This window comes from Stenella coeruleoalba (assembly GCF_951394435.1).
Source record: "Stenella coeruleoalba genome assembly, chromosome: 1".
NCBI classification, from domain to species: domain Eukaryota; kingdom Metazoa; phylum Chordata; class Mammalia; order Artiodactyla; family Delphinidae; genus Stenella; species Stenella coeruleoalba.
Genome location: NC_137169.1, coordinates 2146988 through 2168355, shown reverse-complemented (window position 1 = coordinate 2168355; position 21368 = coordinate 2146988). Strand labels below are relative to the sequence as shown.

The 21368-nt window shown below is 54.9% G+C and overlaps 2 protein-coding genes across 5 annotated transcripts; one reads left to right on the top strand and one right to left on the bottom strand.

Moving 5' to 3' along the window:
- On the top strand, positions 1-16329 carry WRAP73 (WD repeat containing, antisense to TP73). Of its 3 annotated transcripts, XM_079924475.1 has the most exons (12): positions 2-143; positions 3439-3591; positions 4090-4206; positions 10559-10631; positions 11868-11971; positions 12694-12780; positions 13055-13189; positions 13274-13351; positions 14376-14481; positions 15105-15230; positions 15600-15791; positions 16026-16329. In XM_079924475.1, the coding sequence occupies exons 1-12, from the start codon at positions 75-77 to the stop codon at positions 16166-16168; spliced, it is 1383 nt and encodes a 460-aa protein (XP_079780601.1). In that variant the 5' UTR covers positions 2-74; the 3' UTR covers positions 16169-16329. The 3 variants fall into 3 exon arrangements, with proteins under 3 accessions (XP_079780600.1, XP_079780601.1, XP_079780602.1); XM_079924474.1 differs by having other exon boundaries at positions 1-143; positions 13055-13351; XM_079924476.1 differs by lacking the exon at positions 12694-12780.
- Positions 16330-16917: 588 nt separating this feature from the next.
- On the bottom strand, positions 16918-21368 carry TPRG1L (tumor protein p63 regulated 1 like). Of its 2 annotated transcripts, none has more exons than XM_079931271.1 (5): positions 21063-21368; positions 20867-20961; positions 20614-20790; positions 19633-19786; positions 16918-18304 (listed from the first exon to the last, which is right to left on the bottom strand). In XM_079931271.1, exons 1-5 carry the CDS (start codon positions 21273-21275, stop codon positions 18110-18112), a joined length of 834 nt encoding a protein of 277 aa, XP_079787397.1. In that variant the 5' UTR covers positions 21276-21368; the 3' UTR covers positions 16918-18109. The 2 variants fall into 2 exon arrangements, with proteins under 2 accessions (XP_079787397.1, XP_079787398.1); XM_079931272.1 differs by having other exon boundaries at positions 20867-20958.

Sequence of the window (21368 nt, the reverse complement as noted above, 5' to 3'; positions counted from 1 at the left end):
CCTCCGTCACTTCCGGTCGCGGAGGGGCGGTTGCGGCGGGCTGGGTTTCGCGGTCGTGGGGTCCAGCGGCCGCCATGAACTTCTCCGAGGCGTTCAAGCTCTCCAGCCTGCTCTGCAAGTTCTCCCCGGACGGCAAGTATCTGGTGAGCGGCCGCGGGGCCTGGGCCGAGGGTGGGCCCTCAGCGGGGAGGCGCCTGTCCTCACCGGGAGGCGGGGATCCAGGGAGCGGAGAGCGGGGCGGCCGCTGGGCCTGGATGGAGGGAGCTCGAGGGTCTGCAGGTGTGGGCCCCGGGCAGGTGCTGCAGACAGGTGACCCTGGGAAGGGGACCTGGGAAGATGCTGCAGCCTGGGAACCCAGGAAGCCGCCTGATGCCTGCACCTGGGTTTCCATCTGTTAAAGGCAGGTAAAAGCAATGCTGCTTTCACAGATTTGAGGACACAGGAGATATCGGATTGTTGTTAGTTTGTCACAAAAGGCACGTATATAGTCTACCAGTTGGCTGTAAACTGGTGCAGTGGTGCAGCTGCTTGTTGTCGCCTTTCCCAGCCCTCTTCACCCGTTTCTACTACATGCCAGATGAATAATTTAGATAACAGCATTCTATGCGCAGATAAAGAGAGTTGTCCGCACTCCTGAGATTTGAGCTGCTGATTCCATGGGTGGCAGAATGCTTCTGACATCACTGAGCTGTCTTGTACATGAAAGTTAAGTTTTGAAATATACCAGCGTGACCCGTGTATATCCTCAGAATCTTAGGGTGAGGGCATGTGGTGGGTGAGGGATCATTGGCATTGGAAAGACATGAAGAAGAAAAATTATGCTTTATAGAAAGTGTACTCAGTTTCACTAATTAGTAACTGATGCTTCCTGATTGTTTTTTCAGTTCGAGTTTTGTTAACATTCCTTTCATCCTTATCTAGTTCTTTGAGGATGGATGTACACGTTTGCCTTCTTTGTGGAGGTTTTATTCTAAATCACATAATATGGCATTCAGCTCCAAAATACAAAATGTCTTTAGCTTAAGTGGCACCCCAAAAAACCTTGGTATATTCAAAATACTCCCGCATACGTTAGGGGTTCCCCCCCCCTTTGGTCATTTATGAAAATTCTAGTGAATTATGAAGAGAGATTATATTTCCTCATTTAATTTTGGCACTTTTTTGGGTTTTACACCAAAATAATCAGATCTTTCTGATTTAAATATCGTGAGCGCTAGACAGTACTGTTACTGGAACCATGTTCTTCAAAGCTCTATCCTAGGTGCTGGAAAAAGTAGGGCCATGTTGCCATTTTTAATATCTTGCAACAGATTTGATAAGGTTTTTCCAAGTGTTGCTACAAACATTCCATTTTGTAAGGAGTTTATTGTAACTGATCACAGCTTTCAAAGCTACAATATGAAAAGATAGGCATGGGACACATAGTATTTCTAATCTGCAATCCCTCCCCTACTCCCCTTTTCCCATGCAAAACTCATGTGGCTTTTTTTTTTTTTTTTGGTCTGTGTTGGGTCTTCGTTGCTGCGTGCGGGCTTTTCTCTAGTTGCAGCGAGCGGGGGCTACTCTTCGTTGCAGTGCACGGGCTCTAGGCGTGCAGGCTTCAGTAGTTGTGGCACACGGGCTTCAGTAGTTGTGGCTCGCGGTCTCTAGAGCACAGGCTCAGTATTTGTGGCGCAGGCTCAGTATTTGTGGCGCACGGGCTTAGTTGCTCTGTGGCATGTGGGATCTTCCCAGACCAGGGCTCGAACCCGTGTCCCCTGCATTGGCAGGCGGATTCTCAACCACTGTGCCACCAGGCAAGTCCCTCTTGTGGCTTTTTTTTAATGGGAGTTTATAAAACAAAAATCCAATAATCCAGTTTGACCTTGATAAATACAAAAATGAAACAATTAACATTGAAAAGTCAGTTCTTGATTTTTGAACTGTGAGGTACTGTCCTATTAGCAGGTACATTTACTCAATCATAGAAATTATTTGCTTGGATTTGGACATTATTAACAAATATAGACATAAAGTAACTGTATCTTTAAGAAACCTGTATTAACACTTAAACTTTCCAGAGTCAGGATTAGGAATAAGTTAATGTGGGTGTGTAAGAACCCCCCAGCCCTTCCTCCTATGAGTCCCACACGACTGCCACACTCAACACTTCTGACACATCTGGTCACCAACCGTGTGGGGTTTTTTCCCAACCAAGCAGTTGTCCACCACGCCAGCTGGGCGTCCTGCAGTTTGACTCAATTCCGACACTGTCTACCTGGAGAGAGCGCCAGGTCCAACAGGCTAAGGGCTCAGTCCCACGAGACTGCTTCCTCCCCCTTCAGACGCCAATTGTGGGTCCAGGTTGTCACCTGTGCGTCTGACCAACTGGCTATAGGTCAGAGGTTCCATGATGTCCTCTTCGGGTTCCATTGATTTGCTAGAGTGACTCACAGCACTCAGAGAAACACGTTTACCAGTTTATTAAAAGATATGGTGAAGGACACGCATGAGCAGCCAGATGAAGAGGTACACAGGGTGAGGCCCGGGGGGCCCTGAGTGCAGGAGCGTCTGTCCCTGTGAATCTGGGGTGCGTCACCCTCCGTGTCTGGTTGTGCTCACCCCCCTGGAAGCTCCGAACCCCGTATTATTGGGATTTTACGGGGCCTTCATCGCATGGGCCTGAGCCATCATTAACTCCATTTTTAGTCCTTTTCGCCGAAGAGAAAGGGGGGGTGGGGCTGAAATTTCCAAGCTTCTAATCTTGGCTTGGTCTTCCGGGTGACAGCCCCATCCAGGAGCCCACCCAGAGTTGCCGCTCTAGAACAAAAGACGCTCCTGTCACCCAGGAAACTGCACAGGTTTCGTTCAGGAGCCCTGTGTCAGGACCTGAGGGCAGAGACCAACATGTCTCTTCTGTTCTCTCATCACAGGTCAATGAGCATTTATGAAGCGTCCTTACACCTGCAGAATTTCAAACCTGTATGTTGCCTTTCTGTTGCTTAGGCTCCAAGTCAGACATTGAACAGAAGGGAACTGCGCCTCTGGGGTCGTTCTCCCCCGCAGCCCTGCACCTCCCTGCTCACTCCTTACAGCTTGTCTGCAGGTGATGGAAGCAGAGAGGATTGGGTTGTTCACAGATGGGCCTCTCCGCAGTGCCGTTTCCTGCTTCAGGGTTAGTCACACAGTGAAGAAAGTAGAACCTGACTCCAGTAGAGAGTTTGCAAATAATACTTTCTCCGGGGATTCAACAGTTTGGGCACCTGGTTTGTACATTTCAGTTTTATCTTCCATTAACTCCTCTTTGTTGAGAACAGGCTGTCCACGTGATGAGCACGAGGCCATCTAGGCAGGCGGCGTGTGTGCAGGGAGAGAAGGAGGCAGCCCCTGGCTGGAGGGCCGCGCCGAGAGCACCCTCCTGCAGAGCCCACACCGCCCGCCTCTCTCCTCCCTCTCCAGGCTTCCTGCGTCCAGTACCGGTTAGTGGTCCGGGATGCCAACACCCTCCAGATCTGCCAGCTGTACACGTGCCTGGACCAGATCCAGCACATCGAGTGGTCGGCCGACTCGCTCTTCATCCTGTGTGCCCTCTACAAGCGGGGGCTGGTGCAGGTTTGCGGCCCGAGGCTCGGACGCCCCCCGTCCCGGAGCGTAGCCCCCGCGAAGGGCCTCGTCCTGTGCCCTGCCGGTCTGGAAGAAGAGGCAGCACAGCTCAAAGGCCGTTAATAGTTCGCTCATAGTTTAAGATAGTTTAAGATAAGAAGACACTTAAGTGTCCTTGATCTGTAACCAAGTTAACTCAGTAACAGGCAGTGTTCAGAGGGCAGCCCGGCAACTCGCTCGTCCTGTGTGGGAGCGCTGAGATGTGTCTTGTTGTAGACCCCACACCTAACTAAGTGAGGTCTCAGGGACAGCAGAGGGGTGCCCCCTTCGAAGCACGACAACACGCTGTCACCGAGTAGCGCGCCTTACCTCTGCGGTGCAACCCGGGCCCAGCCCTTCGTGCTGGAAGGTTCCGAGGGCTCGCCCGTGTTCGCCGCCACGCAGCTCGTGGCCGGTTGGCTTCAAGCCTGCGTAGCGCACTGACTCGTCCCTCTCTTGTGACTGTAGGTGTGGTCTTTGGAGCAGCCAGAGTGGCACTGCAAAATAGACGAGGGTTCGGCAGGGCTGGTGGCTTCCTGCTGGAGCCCCGATGGGCGCCACATCCTCAACACGACGGAATTCCACGTGAGTGGGACGCCCCGAAGGCCCCCTCCTCCTGAATTGCTTGGGAGCGTTAGAGTGGGTGGTTTGGGGGGAAGGGTATACGTCGTAAGTGGTCAGAGCATTATAAGCCCATGAGTGTTGTTGTATAATCTTTTTGCCCAGTTTTAATGAAAAGAAAAGATTTTTTTAAAAGAACAGCTTAAATTATATTTTTAAGGATTTAAACAGGTTCTTTGATTCAACAATTGAAAATGAACTTCTGGATGAACAAATTTACATCTTTCCCTCAAGACATCTGATCTGTGTGTTTCTAACCTCTTCATTCATTTCCTCTTCAAGCCTTGGACTTACTTGGGACATGGGGCCCTGGGCAGGAGCTCTGAGCGCGAAGAACATTTGAAGTCTGACAGTAAATCAGAGATAGCTCGGGTGGTGTGAGCTCATCTCGTCAGCGTGTCACATTAGGGGATCAGGGAAGGCTGGGGTGGTGTGAACACATCTCGTCAGCGTGTCACATTAGGGGATCAGGGAACGCTGGGGTGGTGTGAACACATCTCGTCATTATATTGAGTTTGATGTCTGCCAGTTTAGGCCATTGGGGAGGGAGACAGCAAGTGAAGGGCGCCTGGTTTCTCCACGTTACACACGTTGACATTTTACAGGGCTGTTGGAGAGAACTTGAGCTGTTCATATAGCCTCATCTAAAAGGCTTCATGCTTATAATTCTTCAGGCCCAAATCCAGCCCCCAGACAGGCACCTGTCAGTGTGAAAGAGAAACCGTGCTCTTTGGACAAGGTTCACCGACAGGCAGTCTGCGCGCTGCCGTGAGGCCTGAGAACAGAGCGCTCAGGACTGCAGGGTGTCTGTGGGCCCCACCTCAGCCCGCGGGGCTCCTCGCTCTGCATTTCGCATTAAGCACATCCTTACTTACCTCAAGGTCTTATCTGTGTGTGCGCGTGTGTGTGCAGACACCGTACACTATGGTGTGCGTTTGTCTAAAGTTTGCTTAAATGAATTCATACTCTGTGTTCTGTTGTGGTTCTTTCTTCCCCCTCGATATCGTTTTTGAGATTCATCCACGTCGAGGGTTCGACTGCTTCTTTCAGTCCTTGTAGGGAAAGTCATGCCACGGTTTATGCAGCCACGCTGCTGGTGCTGGGCATCGGAGCTGTTGCGGTCCATGCTGCAGGGAATGGACTGTGGGCGTCTGCTCCAGCCCGTATCCAGGCGTTCTCTCTCGGACGTTTGGGGAGGGGAGGTCGCCTGGTTGTGGGAGATGCGGTTTGATCAGGATGTGAAACGGATGCCAGTCCAGTAGAACTGCAGTGGTACTGCACTGTGGTTTGCATTTTCATTTCTCTTAAGTATTGGTGACGTCGAGTTTCCATATCTTATTTTATACACACCCACGCACACACTTAATTTAAATATGTATTTCAGGTTCACGTGGAGTTTATAGTGGTCGTGTCAGGAGTGTATCCATTTTTATCTGTTCCCAACAGGATTTGTTAAGAAGTCCGTCTTTACCACCTGTCTCGAGAACTGAATTTCTTTACACCGACGCGATCGGTCCCGATTTTCCATTCTGTGCCGTCGTCGCCCTTCTCCCTCCTGTGTTACAGGATGTTAACGTGTAACAGGGCTGTGCCCTCCTCGCTGCCTCTGCTCTGCCAGGTTTCCTCGTGTGTTTTTGAGGCTCTGTTACTAGAGCTGTTCCAGGTTTCATGGTGAACTGAGCCTTTTATTATTATAAACGGTTCTTCGCGTCTCATAGTTTCTTCTGTTCTGCAGCGTGTTTTGTCAGATGATGGCGTCAAACGCCATCCTTCCGTGGTTTGGCCTTTCAGGGTATATCTTTTTCATCCTTTGACTTTCAGCCTTTCCGTATCCTTAAATTTTAGTATGTATGTTGTAAATAGCCTGTAGTTGTCTTAAAAAAATAAACCCCGACCGGAAAACCTTTTCTTCTATCTCAATAAAGCCAATTGGAGCTACTTATGAACAGCAACATTCACCCGCTTTAAGCGTGTGGACCGTGAGCTGGGACACGTAGCTGCCGCCCCGGTGGGCATGGAGCGTGCTGACACCACCCAGTGGGCACCTCCCACCCTCCAGGCATCCTGCTGCCCCCCTCCGGCCTGCTTCCTGGCGCTCTTGGTTTGCGGTTCAGATCCCATGTGGGAGGGGCCACGTGGCTTGCAGACTTTTGTGTTTGGCTCCCATCGCTCGGCCTCATGCTCTTCTTGAAATCCGTCCGCGTCTGTGGGCATCAGCTCCGGTTTCTCGGAGCTGAGTGGTGTCCCCGTGTGGATTCCCCACCCTGTGTGTGTATCACCCACTGGCCGATGGAGCTGTCGTGAATATCCTCACAGGGCTGTCTGCGGACGCGGGTTTTTCTTTCTCTCGGGTAAAAACCTGGAGTGGGGGGTGCCGGGAGGTGTATGTTTACAGCTTAAGAAACCGCGGACTCTTCCGCAGTAGCTGTGCCGTTTAGCCTTCCCCCCAACAGGGCAGGAGTTTGTTCCATAGTCTCACCAACGCTGCTCATCACAGCCCCTTCTGTTAGGCAGTCTGATGTGTGCTGGTGTCTCATTGTGGGTTTTCTTGGTGATTTCCATATGACTGATAATACTAAGCGTCTTTTGTGTGCCCATCATCCTATAACTCTTGTCTGTTCGTATCATCCGTCCGTTTCTTTATTAGGCCGTTTGTCCGTTTGTCCTTTTGTTGAGCTGTAAGGTTCTGGTTACAAGTTCTTTGTCAGATACATGTTTAGTAAATATTCTCTCCTGGTCTCTGGCTTGTTTTTACATTTTGTTAACAGTTTCTTTTAAAGAGCAGTCTTTCATTTTGACGGGGTCTAATGGGTCAATTTTTTCTTTTATCATTTGTGCACTTTGTGTCTAAAGAAATCCCTGCCCAGCCCAAGATCACAGTTTCTTCTGTTTTCTTTTAGAGTTTCTATGATGTCAGCTGCTAAGTGCAGATGTGGGATTTGTCTTGAATTTCTGTCCTTTCCCCACTTTGCACCTTTGTCAGAAATCAGCTGCCCGTAGGTATGTGGGGCTGTTTCTGGACTCTGTGTTGTTACATCGATCTCTTAGTCTGTCTTTGTGCCAATACCACGTGCTCCGGATCACTAAAGCTTAATAGTAGGTCTGGAAACCCAAATCAGTGTGTTTTCCAGTTTTGTCCTTCTTCAAAGTCGTTTTGGCCATTCTGGGTCTTTAGTATTTCCGTATCCATTTTGGAATAAATTAGTCAATTTCTAAAAAAAAAAAGAAATTGTGCCAGAATTTTAAAGTTGAGATTGCGTTGAACCTGTAGAGCAATTGGGGATAACGGCCATCTTAACAGTACTGAGTCTTTGGATCCATGAACATAGGATACTTTTCGTTTTCTTAAGTCTTTAAATTATTTTTCTAAGCGGTATTTTCATTGGATAGATCTTGTACATACTTTATAGAATTTATTCCAAAGTTTTCCATTTTGTTGTATCAGCTCTTGACTCTGCTTCAGTCCAGGGGAAGGGCCAAGGGTGTTCACGCAGGTGTACGTGTGTAAACCGGGAGGAACTGGACCTCTGAATGCATTCCCACTTCTAACAAGAGAGGGAAGCCACGCACATCCATACTGATAAAGAACTCGGTGGGCTGCTCTCAGTTTGCTGTGTTCCTTTTTTTTTTTTTGTGGTACGCGGGCCTCTCACTGTCGTGGCCTCTCCCGTTGTGGAGCACAGGCTCCGGACGCGCAGGCTCAGCGGCCATGGCTCACAGGCCCAGCCGCTCCGCGGCATGTGGGATCTTCCCGGACCGGGGCACGAACCCGCGTCCCCTGCATCGGCAGGCGACTCTCAACCACTGTGCCACCAGGGAAGCCCTGCTGTGTTTCTTGAGTTAATTTTCCAAACAATCTCTGAGTTGGAAAACGTCATTTTAAGTATTTTTGCTTAAGTACTGGAATTTTCCAGGTCACCGGCAGCAGTGATCAAGTAATAAAAATGTACTTATTTTTTACGTCAAGACAGCTAGAAAGTGTTGTGGGAAAGGAGATGAGCCAAGGAACTCTTTCTCAAAAGTGACTGTTCTCTGGCGAGATTAGCGTTTCAGTTCACCCTTAAATGTGGCAACGCCTGAAAGCACAGCCCAGCCCAGAGGGGGGTCCTGCTGAAGGGCCGACACCTTGGAAGGACCCTTGGTGGTGACGGTGATGCCGTGGGACCAGACCTGAAATCCCAGGTCAAGGCCCCCTGGCCTCCGCTTTCCCGCCGCAGGGTGTGCGGGTGAGCACAGAAGCGGGCCTGGTCGGCGGCCCTCCGGGAGCCTGCCCTTCGGCCACCTCTGGCCTGTCCTCCTGCGCTCTCCCCTCCTGTGGCGCTGCCACCTCCTCGAGCTCACGGAGGGGAGGCGGGTGTTTATCTGCCTCTTTCTCACTGCATTTGTTAAGGTTACACACAGTTGGGTTTCTTTTAACGGTTTTTGATGGGGGATGGCTTTTGACGGGGGATGGCGGGTAAAAATCAGGCTTAGGTGCTTTGTGTCTTTTCTGCCTTTAACAGAGAAGTGTGGATGGGGCAGGGGGTGGGGGGCTCCCAGTCAGGAGCTCCCTGGGCCTTCCCTCCTCTCCCTCACTCACCTGGAGGACAGGTGTTCCAGGCCAGATGGCGCCGGCTGTGCGTGTCCAGGTGGATTTAACACCCAGACCTGCTGGGCTGGGAAGCGTGTGCCTTTCCACCCTCCCTGGGCTCCGAGAGCAGGTTTTACAGGGAACAAGCCTGTCGTCAGGGTGGGCCTCGCTCCTGGGCCGTGCCGCGTCTGCGCGCCCTGGTGCCTTTGCCTTAGATGGACAAGCGCTTTACCTTGAGTACAGCCCAAAGTGCTGCCAACCCTGCAGCTTGTCTGCATCCCTCGTGTCCCCAAATGCCGCGTGAGCTTTTCACAGAGGCAGTTCAGGACATCAGATTCTTCCATCACATTCTTTTCTTTCCTAAGAGACAATGTGGAGAAAATGCAGTTAATTCATTTTTTAAACCTCCTAAGCTAAAAAAGAAAAAGGGCCTAGCTTGCAGGAATCACACTGGTACAGAAACGCGGGGCCCTGCGTTTTACTTCATGTGAAGTCCCACAGTTTTTAAAGCTATGCTTATTTGATGAAAGCAGTTTTCCAGCCCGTGTTCCTTACCTCACAACCACGCCTGGTAAACACAGCTTCGTCCGTGTCCACTGGCCTGGGGGCTGCGGGAGCTGGAGGTGGCAGGGCACCCACTTACCTTCCCTGACGGCCGATGGGAATGGTGTGGACATGCTTTTCCGAAACAAACATTTGGAAACTCCGGTCAAGGGTGACTGTTCACGTTGAGGCTCCGAGGGGGTCTGGGGCGGCTCCAGCAGCCCTCCCCATGCCTGGGTGCGGGGGCCTTGCCTGCTCACAGGGCCGGGGTGACAGTGCGTCCCCCTCCACCGACCCCGAGCGCAGCTCCCCGAGCCCAGGCGTCCATCCCTGGCGCACTCGCCGGTCCCTCACTGACATGTCTGCTTCCTGCCGTTTGCAACAGCCCGGGCAGCTGTCGCTACCTGCGCGATGTGCCCACGGTGGGTCCCCCAGAAATCTCCCGCAGAGGCCTCCATGCGCGGAGTCGGGCCACTTCCCGTCCCTGCCAGCCTGGGGCTGCCCGGTGAGGCAGAGCTGCTCGCCCTTCATCTGCTTCAGAGGACTGAGGAGCGTCCCGTGTGGCTTCCCTCCTAGACGTGTTTCTCTAAGCAGCGTGTTTAGGGTTATTATTATGTGAGAACTGTGACTACGGCATCCCCCCACCCTTATCCGCAGGGGATGCCTTCCAGGACCCCGTGGATACCTGAAACCCCTGCAGTGCTGGACCCTCTATATGCTGCTGTTTCCTGTACAGACGTGCCTGTGATACAACATAAATGAGGCCGAGAAGGAGGGATGACAGTACTTTGAACTACAATGAACTTGTATTTAACTTTGTGTCACTCAGATAATGTTGTCACAAAATGAAAACCAAGGACCAGGAGCGTTAAATTTAACAAACATGGGACTTCCCTGGCAGTCCAGTGGTGGTTAGGACTCTGCGCTCTCACTGCCGTGGCCCGGGTTCCATCCCTGGTCAGGGAACTAAGATCCCACAAGCCGCCTGGCGCAGCCAAAAAAAATTTAAATGTAACAATCATAAGATGTGAGTTTGACACCCGTCTTCAGGCAGAAAACACCACGGGACCGCTGACGCGGGAACTGCTGCGGGAATCTCTCGCTTGGGCGCTGACGATCTGGTGTAAGACTTGGAATGGACTCTCCAAAGATGCTAAATATATGCTGTTTCCTTTCTCTTTTCCCTCCCTTTGCCCCTGGCAGCTGCGGATAACTGTCTGGTCCTTGTGCACAAAGTCCGTGTCCTACATCAAGTACCCTAAGGCTTGTCAGCAGGGTGAGTCGGCCAGAGGTACTCAGAAGCCATTCCTCTGTCGTCGTTTGGGGCTTGGGGACCTTTTTACCTTGGAAAATTTCAAACACAGGCAAGAGCTGCCTCGGCCGTGTGTCAGCTCATAGCCAGTGTTTTTCCTCTGTACCCGCCCCCCGCCCCAGACCTCCTAGTGAGTACTTCATCTGTGACCATTCCCACCTGTGTCTCTAGGGCTTCTCCTGTACGCGACGCCAGTGACTAAGGAGGGTATATTGTCCTTTAGGACGTCAAAGAAGAAGGACTTACACGTAAACCCCTTACATCTGCTGCCTGACTGGGTGCTCAGGTCCCTCCAGTTCATGTCAGTCTCGCACCCCCACCTCACACACCGGATTCTGAACCGAATCCTCCATTGACTTAACTCTGTGAGGCCTGGAGTGGGGAAGTGGCGACCTGTCCCACCTGGACATCACCGACGAGGGCCAGAGGCATGTGTCCTCTGTGCCGGCGGGGAGCCCGCCCCCGCGGGTTTAGCTGGGCCAGTCGGGTGCCCCACTGTCTTGAGTCCTGAAGTTACATGGCGGTATTTCAGTTAAGAAACAGAAAGAAGCAGTACATAGTTTGAATGATTTTTCCATTTTTTTCTCTTGCCGTCAGCAGTTTGAACCTCACATGTGAATGGTGTGCAATTGTACACTTATTTTTTATTTTTATAGTTTGAATATCAGTGTCTCTCCAGATGACACACACCCTTCTTGGTGGAAATGACAGCTCTGTCATTTAGGTGTTCTTTTGACCCATGAGGTATGAAATGTGGCCACGGGCTCGGTTCGCTAATACGGGCCGAGAAAGTACAGTCTGGTTGCAGCCAGATTCTTACCTTGAATTGACTTCTTCCAAATTTAAATTCAAAAATAAAAATAGGAAATGTCATGACAAGCCTGCTCCGAACCAGCTGAGTTTCCTGCGGTTAATTTCCTAAGAACACAACACTCCGTAGGGCACCGCACTTCCCAGTAATGGATTGGGGCTCATCGGGGCTCAGGTCACTGTATTTCTCGCAGGTTCACTGCAGGTCAGAAGTCTGAGCAAGGGTGTGGAGACCCCGCCCTTTGTAGACACACACTCCCTGCTACAGACGCCGGGCTCTGTGTGCCACGTCCCCCTCTTCAGACCTCTGCTTTCTCTTTCTCGTTCTAACTTGAAAACCACTGCTGCAATCTGCTTCTCGATCCCGGGACCTTTCGCTCTTCTCGGCAGGAATAACCTTTACCAGGGACGGCCGCTACCTGGCGCTGGCCGAGAGACGGGACTGCAAAGACTACGTGAGCATCTTGGTCTGCAGCGACTGGCAGCTTCTGCGGGTGAGACTTGTCCCCACCTGGGAGCCCAGTGGCCCTGGGGCGTGGGGGGAGGGGAGGAGTGCATTGTCTGAGGTTCCAGGGCATCTTCCGTGGTATGGAGCGATGTGATTCCACATTCCCAAAGGCCGGTGCTGCCTGTAACCACGTGGCACGCACACCGGCAGGCGTTCGTAGGATGTGTTGAGATGACGCGTGCTTGCGGTGTGTTCACAGTTAACAGGCCACCAGGTTGGTGCCGCCTCCCTTCCTGTTGGTTCCGTGGTATTTGCATACGTGTGGCTGCATCAGGCGGAAGAGTGAGCCGGAGTTTAACACTGAGCACGCTCCTGCGTGGGGCAGGAGGCCATGGACACAGACGCACAGGGCCGGGCAGGACCCCCGGATGCCACCAGACAGAGGCCTCCTCGACGGGGCAGGGGTGTCCTGGGAGGGTCCTGCCTGGGCTGGCCTTAAAGGCACAAGACTCAGCCAGGCAAGAAGCAGGTACGGGCGCGGGGCGGACGGAGGCCTGAGCCACGTCGCAGCCCCGTGTGCCCGGCCTGCAACCCCCCAGCGCTCAGGCCGGACGGCACAGCAGGAGGACACGGCTGTACACGTTTCTGTCCATGTCCAGATGAGGATATTAAATACTGAATGTGTTAACACATCAGTTACAAAATAAACGTTCGTGTATCTGTTGAAAACATTTTCAATTTCATCTCTCCCCCGCCCGCCTCGGCAAGCACTTTGACACGGACACGCAGGACCTGGCCGGGATCGAGTGGGCCCCCAACGGCTGCGTGCTGGCCGCCTGGGACTCCTGCCTGGAGGTAGACGGCCCACTCGGGACCCTTTCTGCTCTAAGCGCCGACGCCAGTATTTCTCTCACGGCCTCCGAACGCCGAGCGCATTAACTGCGTCTTTCAGACGTCGAGCCGAGGAGCTTGTTAGCACCCGGTTCCCCCTCCCACCGTGTTACCGCTTGGCTCCCCTAGTTGTGGTCCCACGTCCCCGTTTCCCACCGCCGTCGGGGAGGGCAGTGTCCCCGCCCCGAGTCTCACTGCCTCCGCTCTGGGTTCAGTAACAATTTCAATGTCTCGGCAGTACAAGATCCTGCTCTACTCCCTGGACGGCCGGCTGCTGTCTGCGTTCTGTGCTTACGAGTGGTCCCTGGGCATCAAGTCCGTGGCCTGGAGCCCCAGCAGTCAGTTCCTGGCAGTCGGGAGCTACGACGGAAAGGTGGGAGGGCGTCCTCGGGGTGAAGCCCACGGCCAGTGCCCCAGCGGCTCTGACCACGTGGTTTCCACCCGCCCCCCGCCACAGGTGCGGATTCTTAACCACGTGACGTGGAAAATGATCACAGAATTCGGGCATCCCGCGACCATTAATAATCCCAAAATAGTAAGTCTGGAAGCACGTTTCCGTGTGAACAGTATTTGGGGAAGGGGGTCGAAAACTGCTCTTTCACTTTCTGTTACTTATGGTGCTTACGTCTGTTACTTATGGGTCCTTACGTCCCCATAACCTTCTGATACTGTAACATTTCAATCGTCAGACTTGCCCAGTGGCCTTTGTTTCTCCTGCCACGTTCCCAGGGGGTCCAAAGTGGTGTCCTTCCCCTCCCCAGCCCCCAGCCCCCAGCCCTGCGGCTCGCTCTGGGACCAGCTCCTGCTCTGCGCTGTGAACAGGGTCCCCTGCCTGCAGGCGCCAAGCATCTGCACCCACTGTGCTCTGGGCCAGTCGGAGAAGAGCAGGCAGACCCTTGCCCCATGGAGTCTGGGCCAGGGCTGGGAGGGCTGGTGTCTCCCCCGGGTGGGTAGGGAGGCTGCCTGCCGAGGGGTCCTGGGGCAGACACAGGGAGGAGGTGACGCAGGGTTTGGGGAGGAGCAATTCCGGCAGTAGGAACAGGCACAGGAGTGCAGAGGCCCTGAGGTGGGAACAAGCATCCGTTTATTCAGCAGGCGCCGGTCTGGGTGCTCGGAGACCTTGGGACCCGGAGAGACACCCCGCCTCGGGGGGGACAGCAGGGATGGGGACAGACACCCTAGTGAGTTGTCTGCTGGTGAGGGACCTAAGATGGGTGAGTGGTGAGGAGAGAAGCAGCCCTGACGCCGGCAGGGACTGGAGGACCTGCTGGAGCTGCAGGAACAGGACTGGAAGGCGGCCGGGTCGGGTGGCGCCGCCCCAGGCCTCACAGGGTTCGCCGGAGGTCCTTCCACCCCGCGGCCGGTGCGGTCTGAAGGTGTCGGGCCGCTCGTCCTTTCCGTCAGGCCTCCGGTGACGCACGCCGCCTCGCTCCTGGCCCGTCTGTCACCCGTCCCCACTGAAGTGCTGGCCCGGGGGTGAGACCTCGTGGAGAGTGCCCAGGAGGGCGCGGTGAGCGGGGCCGCGGCTGCACATCCTGCCCGGGCCGTCTGTCTTCCAGGTGGTGTACAAGGAGGCCGAGAAGAGCCCGCCACTGGTGCTGGGCCGCCTGGCCTTCCCTCCGCCCAGAGCAGCGGCTGGACCCCTGTCCTCCACGGAGAGCGAATGTGAGCAGCTGGGCCCGGGGTGGGGGCCTTTCTCTTCCTCCCCTTTCCTTTCCTTTTATTATGGAAAAAAGAGTTCTCTGGGTCCAGGTAGATTCCAGACGCTCCTTGTTGTTGTTTCGAATCCTCTCCTTTCCTGCGATGCCTGGTACCCAGCGTCTCTCTTAGCTGTGAGCCAGCAGGCCACCTGGCCACTGGCTCTGTTGACTGAATACAAGCCCTGGGAATCCTCATTTGACGGCTGGTCCTCTGAGGGCGACTTTTTAATGAACACTGACTTCCTTGGGTGAGCAGGGCCCTCAAAGGGCTCAGGGAGACACCGCAGCTGTGTCGGGGACCTGGGACGTTACTCGTCTGTAAAATGGCATAATTAGGGCGTCAGAGGAGCCACTGGGACGGCCACCAGGCCCTGCAGTGGTACCTGGCCCGTCGCAGCTCCAGAAACACGGCCTCGCAGGGGAGGGCGCGAGGACAGGCCTTGTGCGCCGCGGCCAGTTTCCCACCGAGCCCTGTTTTCCGTAAGACCCTGCCCTGTGCTTGCTTCTCGCCCCGCAGGGGGTTGTGGGCAGGACCGCAGGCCCTCGCCTCGCGGGGAGGCTCAGGGTGCTCTCTCTTTTGACGCCCAGACGAGGTTGCCTCGGTGCCGGTCTCCTTACAGACGCTGAAGCCTGCCGCCGACAGAGCCAACCCCAGGATCGGCATCGGGGCGCTGGCCTTCAGTCCCGACAACTGCTTCCTGGCGACGAGGAGTGGTCAGTGGCCCGTCCACGTGTGTGTGCTGTCCCCTCACCGCTCCCTCGGGGCCGGGCAGTCGAATGGCTTGAAAGGAGAGTCGGGGTGCGGGTCTCCCGCACGTGCTTCCCCCTGTCCTGCTGCAGAAGCGTCTCGGGTCACTGGGCCCATCGGAGCAGCAGCCGCCCAGCCGCTGCGCCTCCGGCCCTGGCCTCTGCTCCCTCTACGTCCCTCTTTGGGAAGGAGCAGGGCTTAGGCCGACAGGACTCCCGTGTGTGCCAGGCAGCCCCGGGGAGGGCCCCCCGCCACTGAGACCCCAGGCAGCATCCGTCCTCAGGCGTGAGCGGCTCGGGGACTCAAGCGGGCCTGTTCATGTCTTCCTTCCTTAGACAGCGTCCCCACCGCCGTCTGGATCTGGGACATCCAGAAGCTGAGGCTGCTCGCGGTGCTGGAGCAGCTGTCCGCCGTGCGCTGCTTCCAGTGGGACCCGCGGCAGGCCCGGCTGGCCATCTGCACGGGGGGCGGCAAGGTGTACCTGTGGTCGCCGGCGGGCTGCGTGTCGGTGCAGGTACCCGGGGAAGGTGAGCGCAAGCGGGGACGCGAGCAAACGCGGCCTCGAGCAGAAGGTGAAAGCCCTTCTCAGGAGGCACCTTCGCATAAACCTCAGGGCCACCGGGTGTGCGCACTTGACTGGGGCCCGCGGCGTTTAGCGTCCCAGGCCAGGGGGAGGCTTCCCACCCGCTGAACTCTGGCGCTCCAGCTGGGTCACCCTGGAACGCTGGTCTATCCTGCTCTAACCTCCTTGCTTCCTCCAGGTGACTTCCAGGTGCTCTCCGTGTGCTGGCACCTGAGCGGGGACTCCCTGGCCCTCCTCAGCAAGGACCACTTCTGCCTGTGCTTCCTGGAGACGGAGCAGGGGGTCGGCACAGCATTCGGGCAGAGGGGTGACCACACGTAGGACCCGTGCACGATCAGGCCCACGTGGCTCAAGGTGGGAGACCTTGGCTTGTGTTGGCCGTGGGAAAGGAGCAGAGCTTCTTGGTGCTGCGTCTCCCACTGGGGTGGCCCGGAGGAAGCGTTTTGCTTCTGTTTTTCTATAGCAAGCCATTTTTGTTAATACGTATGGTATAAAACTAATTTTTGTTACTTAAAATAAATATTTGCTAATTCATAAAATGTCTCGTGCTTACTTTCTTCAAAGGTTTAGGTCACGGGAAAGTTTTCTAGGTCAGTTTTAAGTTTGGGGTTCACTGTCTTAGGGAAACTGTGCCCCAAGCGGCCAGTCCCCCTCACACAAGACCCGTTCTGCTCGGAGCCTCCATTCTGTCACTGAACGCTTTGGAGAGCGGCCTGTGGGTCCCATGGGGCCTGTTCCGGAGAGGAGGGGAGCCCTGAGCACCCGGGGTGGGGTTGTACCTCCAAGGGAGGCTGGAGCTGCAGGCCCTGGGGCGGCTGGGTCAAGGTCGGCTCCCCGCAGGGACCGTCCGCTCTGGCTGTCCACCTGGAACAATCCGGGTGCTTCAGGAAGGCGGCCAGGGCTGAGAAGGCTGGTGGGGGAAGGAGGGTTTGTCACCCTAGGTAGAGGCTGGGCAGTGCACACCACTCCCTGGTGGCCATGAGGGGAGCGAGTGGCACAGAACCCTCACTGTGCACACAGCAAAGGGCTCAAGACCAGCACACAGAACAGCTCATGCTCTAAGATCCTCTCACTTAACAGGACACTTGCTTGGCGGTTGCACCTATTTTAATAACTTTAAGAAAGGAATGACACCCACTGTTTTCATGTTTCAACTCAGATTTTAAATGTCTTTACTACAAGATCGAAAGCAAAGGCTCAGGACCCAGGCGGAGCTGTGAGGCAGCCTTTCGATGTGGACGGGACCCTGCATCCGAATCACGGCCATGCTGACCACAGCTACGCCAGAGTCAGAAATAATGAGGAGGAACCGGCGGGCCAGCAGCTAAATCCTCAACAGGCGCTCCCAGGCAGACGGCTCAGCCGTGGACGGAACGACGACTCCCCCGGGCTGGTGTCTAGGGGCGAGCTGCGTCAGGAGACTCTGATGTGGTTCCTTTTCAGAAGTGCATTCTTTACAAGCAAACTAAGCAATTCCCTTTTTAAATACGAGTATGACAATACAAACTAAACCGAGTTGACAAAACTGTGTGCAAAGAACTCATCAATGTGACTTTCTCAGACTAATGACTTGTCTTAAAATGATTTCCTGTAAACCTTTTTGGGCCTGGGAAAGATGCCATGAGTAGTATTAACACAATATAGGTTAATTTTAGAAAAAGGGTGACTTTAGGCCGAACACATATTTCCACAAAAGCCAGCGTCCGTCCGTTCAGGAGCTGACAAGGCAGACCGTCTCTTGATAAGCTCGTGCCTGCTGGCTTCTTTCAAATTAGCTTTAAGAAAGTGGATTCAATCTCCAAATACAGATTTGGACACCAACTGTAAACCGCCACAGGCACTGCGTCTCAGGTACCTCCTGGGTGTAGCGATCTACGTAGCTGCGCTGCTGACAGGGCCATTGCACTGGAATCACGCAACGTTTATTATTAACATGCTCCAGGGCTGGGGTGGGAGGGACCACGGGAAGCCAGATGGAGACCCCAGCGGTGGGGGGCACGGAAGCTGAGGTTCTAGGAAGCAGATACCGGCCAGGACGGTGACAGCGACGTTCATTCTGCTTTGTCTGGAGCTCACGTGACCAGACGCCCAGTATCCAGCTGAAGTATGTGGTCCATCTGACTATGCTAATCGTGCCCAGACCCCTACAGGTAAGGGGCTCGGACCCTGCCAGCGGCAGTGGGGCTGGCCAGAGGCCTGACACCCCCAGGGTCCCATCGGCCTGGCTCTCCCAGGGAAGGGACCCGCGTGCGCGTGCGGGGCCTAGAAGCCGATTTTGCCTCTGGTCATGGAATAGCCCAGCTTAGCCTCGTTGTTGATGAAGGACATCAGCCCCACATAGGTCTCGATCAGGAGGGGGCACTCCAAGACCAGCACGCCGCCAGCCTGGCCCGGCAGAGGACTCTCCTTCTGGGCTTTTTTGACAGCTTGGATTAACAGAGCTTTGAAGCCATCCAGCTGTAAAGAGAAGACAGGGAGCTTGATCAGATGATCCCCCACGCGTCTGTGTCAGCCCGTCCCCACCCTGGAGAGACGCCTGCCCAGACGCATCCAGCAGCCCTTGGGCTCATCTCCTCCGCGTCACCCTCCAAGTGTCACACCTCACCTCTGCGCTCACCTGTGACTGGCTACAGCCAGTCCTCACGGGCCTCACTCTGCCGGTCGACGTGGCTTTGCCGTAGTGACCCACCTACTCCTCCCCACCACCCACCAGGCGGTGAGCAGGCCAAGGTGCACAGCTGGCAAGTGGGGGCCTGTCGCCAGTCCTGGACCCGGCTCTCACCACCCCAAGGCCTCCTCTCCTGCTGAGCACGCAGACTGCCCAGCTCTACCATGGGCGGGGGTCACCTGCCACACCCCGAAGCCCTTCTGGGCCCTTCTCCAAGACGACCACAGCCACAGAGGACCCCATCGTAGAGCTACACTGACCAGCAGCTGCTAACTACACGGGGCTATTTAGACGTAAGTTAACAAACTTTTAAAAACCAAAAGTTTATTTGGGGCTTCCCCAATGGCGCAGTGGTTAAGAATCCGCCTGCCAGTGCAGGGGACACAGGTTCGAGCCCTGGTCCGGGAAGATCCCACATGCCGCGGAGCAACTAAGCCCGTGCACCACAACTACTGAGCCTGTGCTCTAGAGCCTGCAAGCCACAACTACTGAAGCCTGCGTGCCAAGAGCCCGTGCTCTGCAACAAGAGAAGCCACCACAATGAGAAGCTCATGCACCACAGTAAAGAGTAGCCCCGGGGGCTTCCCTGGGGGCGCAGTGGTTGAGAATCTGCCTGCTAATGCAGGGGACATGGGTTCGAGTCCTGGTCTGGGAGGATCCCACATGCCGCGGAGCAACTAGGCCCATGAGTCACAACTACCGAGCCTGTGCGTCTGGCGCCTGTGCTCCGCAACGAGAGGCCGCGATAGTGAGAGGCCCGCGCACCGCGATGAAGCGTGGTCCCCGCTCGCCACAACTAGAGAAAGCCCTCGCACAGAAAAGAAGACCCAGAAAAGCAAAAATAAATAAATTAATTAATAAACTCCTACCCCCAACATCTTCTAAAAAAAAAGAGTAGCCCCGGCTCACGGCAACTAGAGAAAGCCCGCACACAGCAATACAGCCAAAAAAAGAAAAACTAAATAAATAAATTTATGGGAAAAAAAAAAGTTTATTTTCTCTGTTTAGCCACTGTTCAAGTGCTCAGCAGCCCCGTGTGGCCACCGTCCTGGGCAGCACAGGCCTGGAACGTTCCCGTCCCACTGGGCAGTGCTGCTGTTGCTGTGTGTGTTCTTACTTGGCACAGAGAGGCCGTCTTCTCGTCCATGCCAGCCATCGGGTGCTCTATGAACGTGGTGTACGGCACATTGGTGGACCAGGGGTTCCATCTGCTTATGAAGGACGGGCGGCTCTGCTTGTCCCACTGGATGCGAATCCCAAAACCTTCTCGCCTACCGAGTGGGAAGAAAGGGACCAGACCTCACACAGCAGGCCATGGCGCCCCCGAGCACCTGCTCAGTCGTGGGTGTGAGATTAAAAAGCTGTGCCACCGGTAAAGATAAGACCGATGACATTTCACAACAGTGAAGGGCCCGTGGGGTTTGACGGGAATGGCGTGTCTAATAACGACAGCTTTCAGCACTTTAAAGTGTGACAAACTGAAAGCACTGTCTTAGTTGTGCTAACTAAACGAGTAATGTTTTTCAAGTTTAAATCCTTTTCCCTGAGCATCTTATTGTTGGCCAAAATTTTGAGCTTATCTTAGCTTCCTGAATTCCCTCCCCAAATCCCTTCATCAAAACTCTGAAATATACCGTTTAATTCAACTGAGTATACTGATGGCCAGGTTTCTCATGTTTCAGAAACCTCCCTAACAGATGAAGATCAGCTCTTGAAAACTGGCCATCAAACGTTTCCAAATTTAATCTTCAGTAATATCTGCAAATCAAAGCGACACACTACCTTTTTCTTTTAAAAATTAACCACAACAGAGCTTGAGGTGATAGGTGTAATCCTTTCTTGGCGGGAGTAAAATGCTGAGTGTGGCTCTTATCTGAAGAATACCCACGTCGGGCCTATTTTAACGTACCCTGAGTTCATTTTACTACAAGCCTAATAACTGTCTCTTGTGCCAGAATTCCTTCTAACGCACCCTGTGGGGCACAAGTCACCTGTCTCTACACTCTGTTGCTGTTGAAGCAAGACATTCACTGGAGGCTGGTTTCGGAAGCGCTGACTGGGAGGCCTTGGTGGCGGGCTCTCTGTTCAACACACTTACTTATTGAGCGATTTCGGGGGAAACTGGAATTCTCCGTAGGAGATGGTGTCCACCGCGTTTAAGGCTACCCTGACCACCTGCTGGCACTGCAGGCTGATGAAGTCGTATTTACAGATGAGCAGCGCCTGGTCGGTGATGAGCACCAGCCGCTCCTTTTCGTTGTTCCAGTGATCGACCCTGCGGGCGGCAGCGGTTACTTCGGCGCCCGGGGCGCACAGGCGCCCGGGCCCCTCCCCAGCGCGCGCCCCCTTACTCGGTCAGCAGCCACACCCCCTGGATGTCGCCGTCCTCCACGGGCCGGACCACCATGCGGATCTCCTCCACCGCCTGCTCGATGGTGCCAGGCTGCTGGGAGCGTGCGGGGCGGGCCGGGGGCGGAAGTCACAGGTCACGCCTGCTCGCCCGCTCCGCCCACCCACGCCCTCTCCCGCCCCCGCTCCCAGCCTCACCCGGAACACGAAATACTCCTTGACGCGGGCGCGTCGCGTGGGGTCGTGGACATTGAGCGGCCACAGCGTCTGTCGCAGGGGAGTGCCCGTCCCCAGCCGCCCCCCGCCGCCGCCACCACCGACGCTGCCGCCCGGCCCGACTTCCTCGTCAGCCGCCAGCAGCGCCGTGGGGCTCGTGCCCGCCGAGTCCACCGAGTCCCGCAGCTGCAGCATCGCCGCGCCCGCCACCGAGCGAACCCGGACCGGACCCGACTCGGCCGCCGCCGCCGCCGCTGCCGCCTGAGTCGGGCCCTCGGCCCCCGCCCC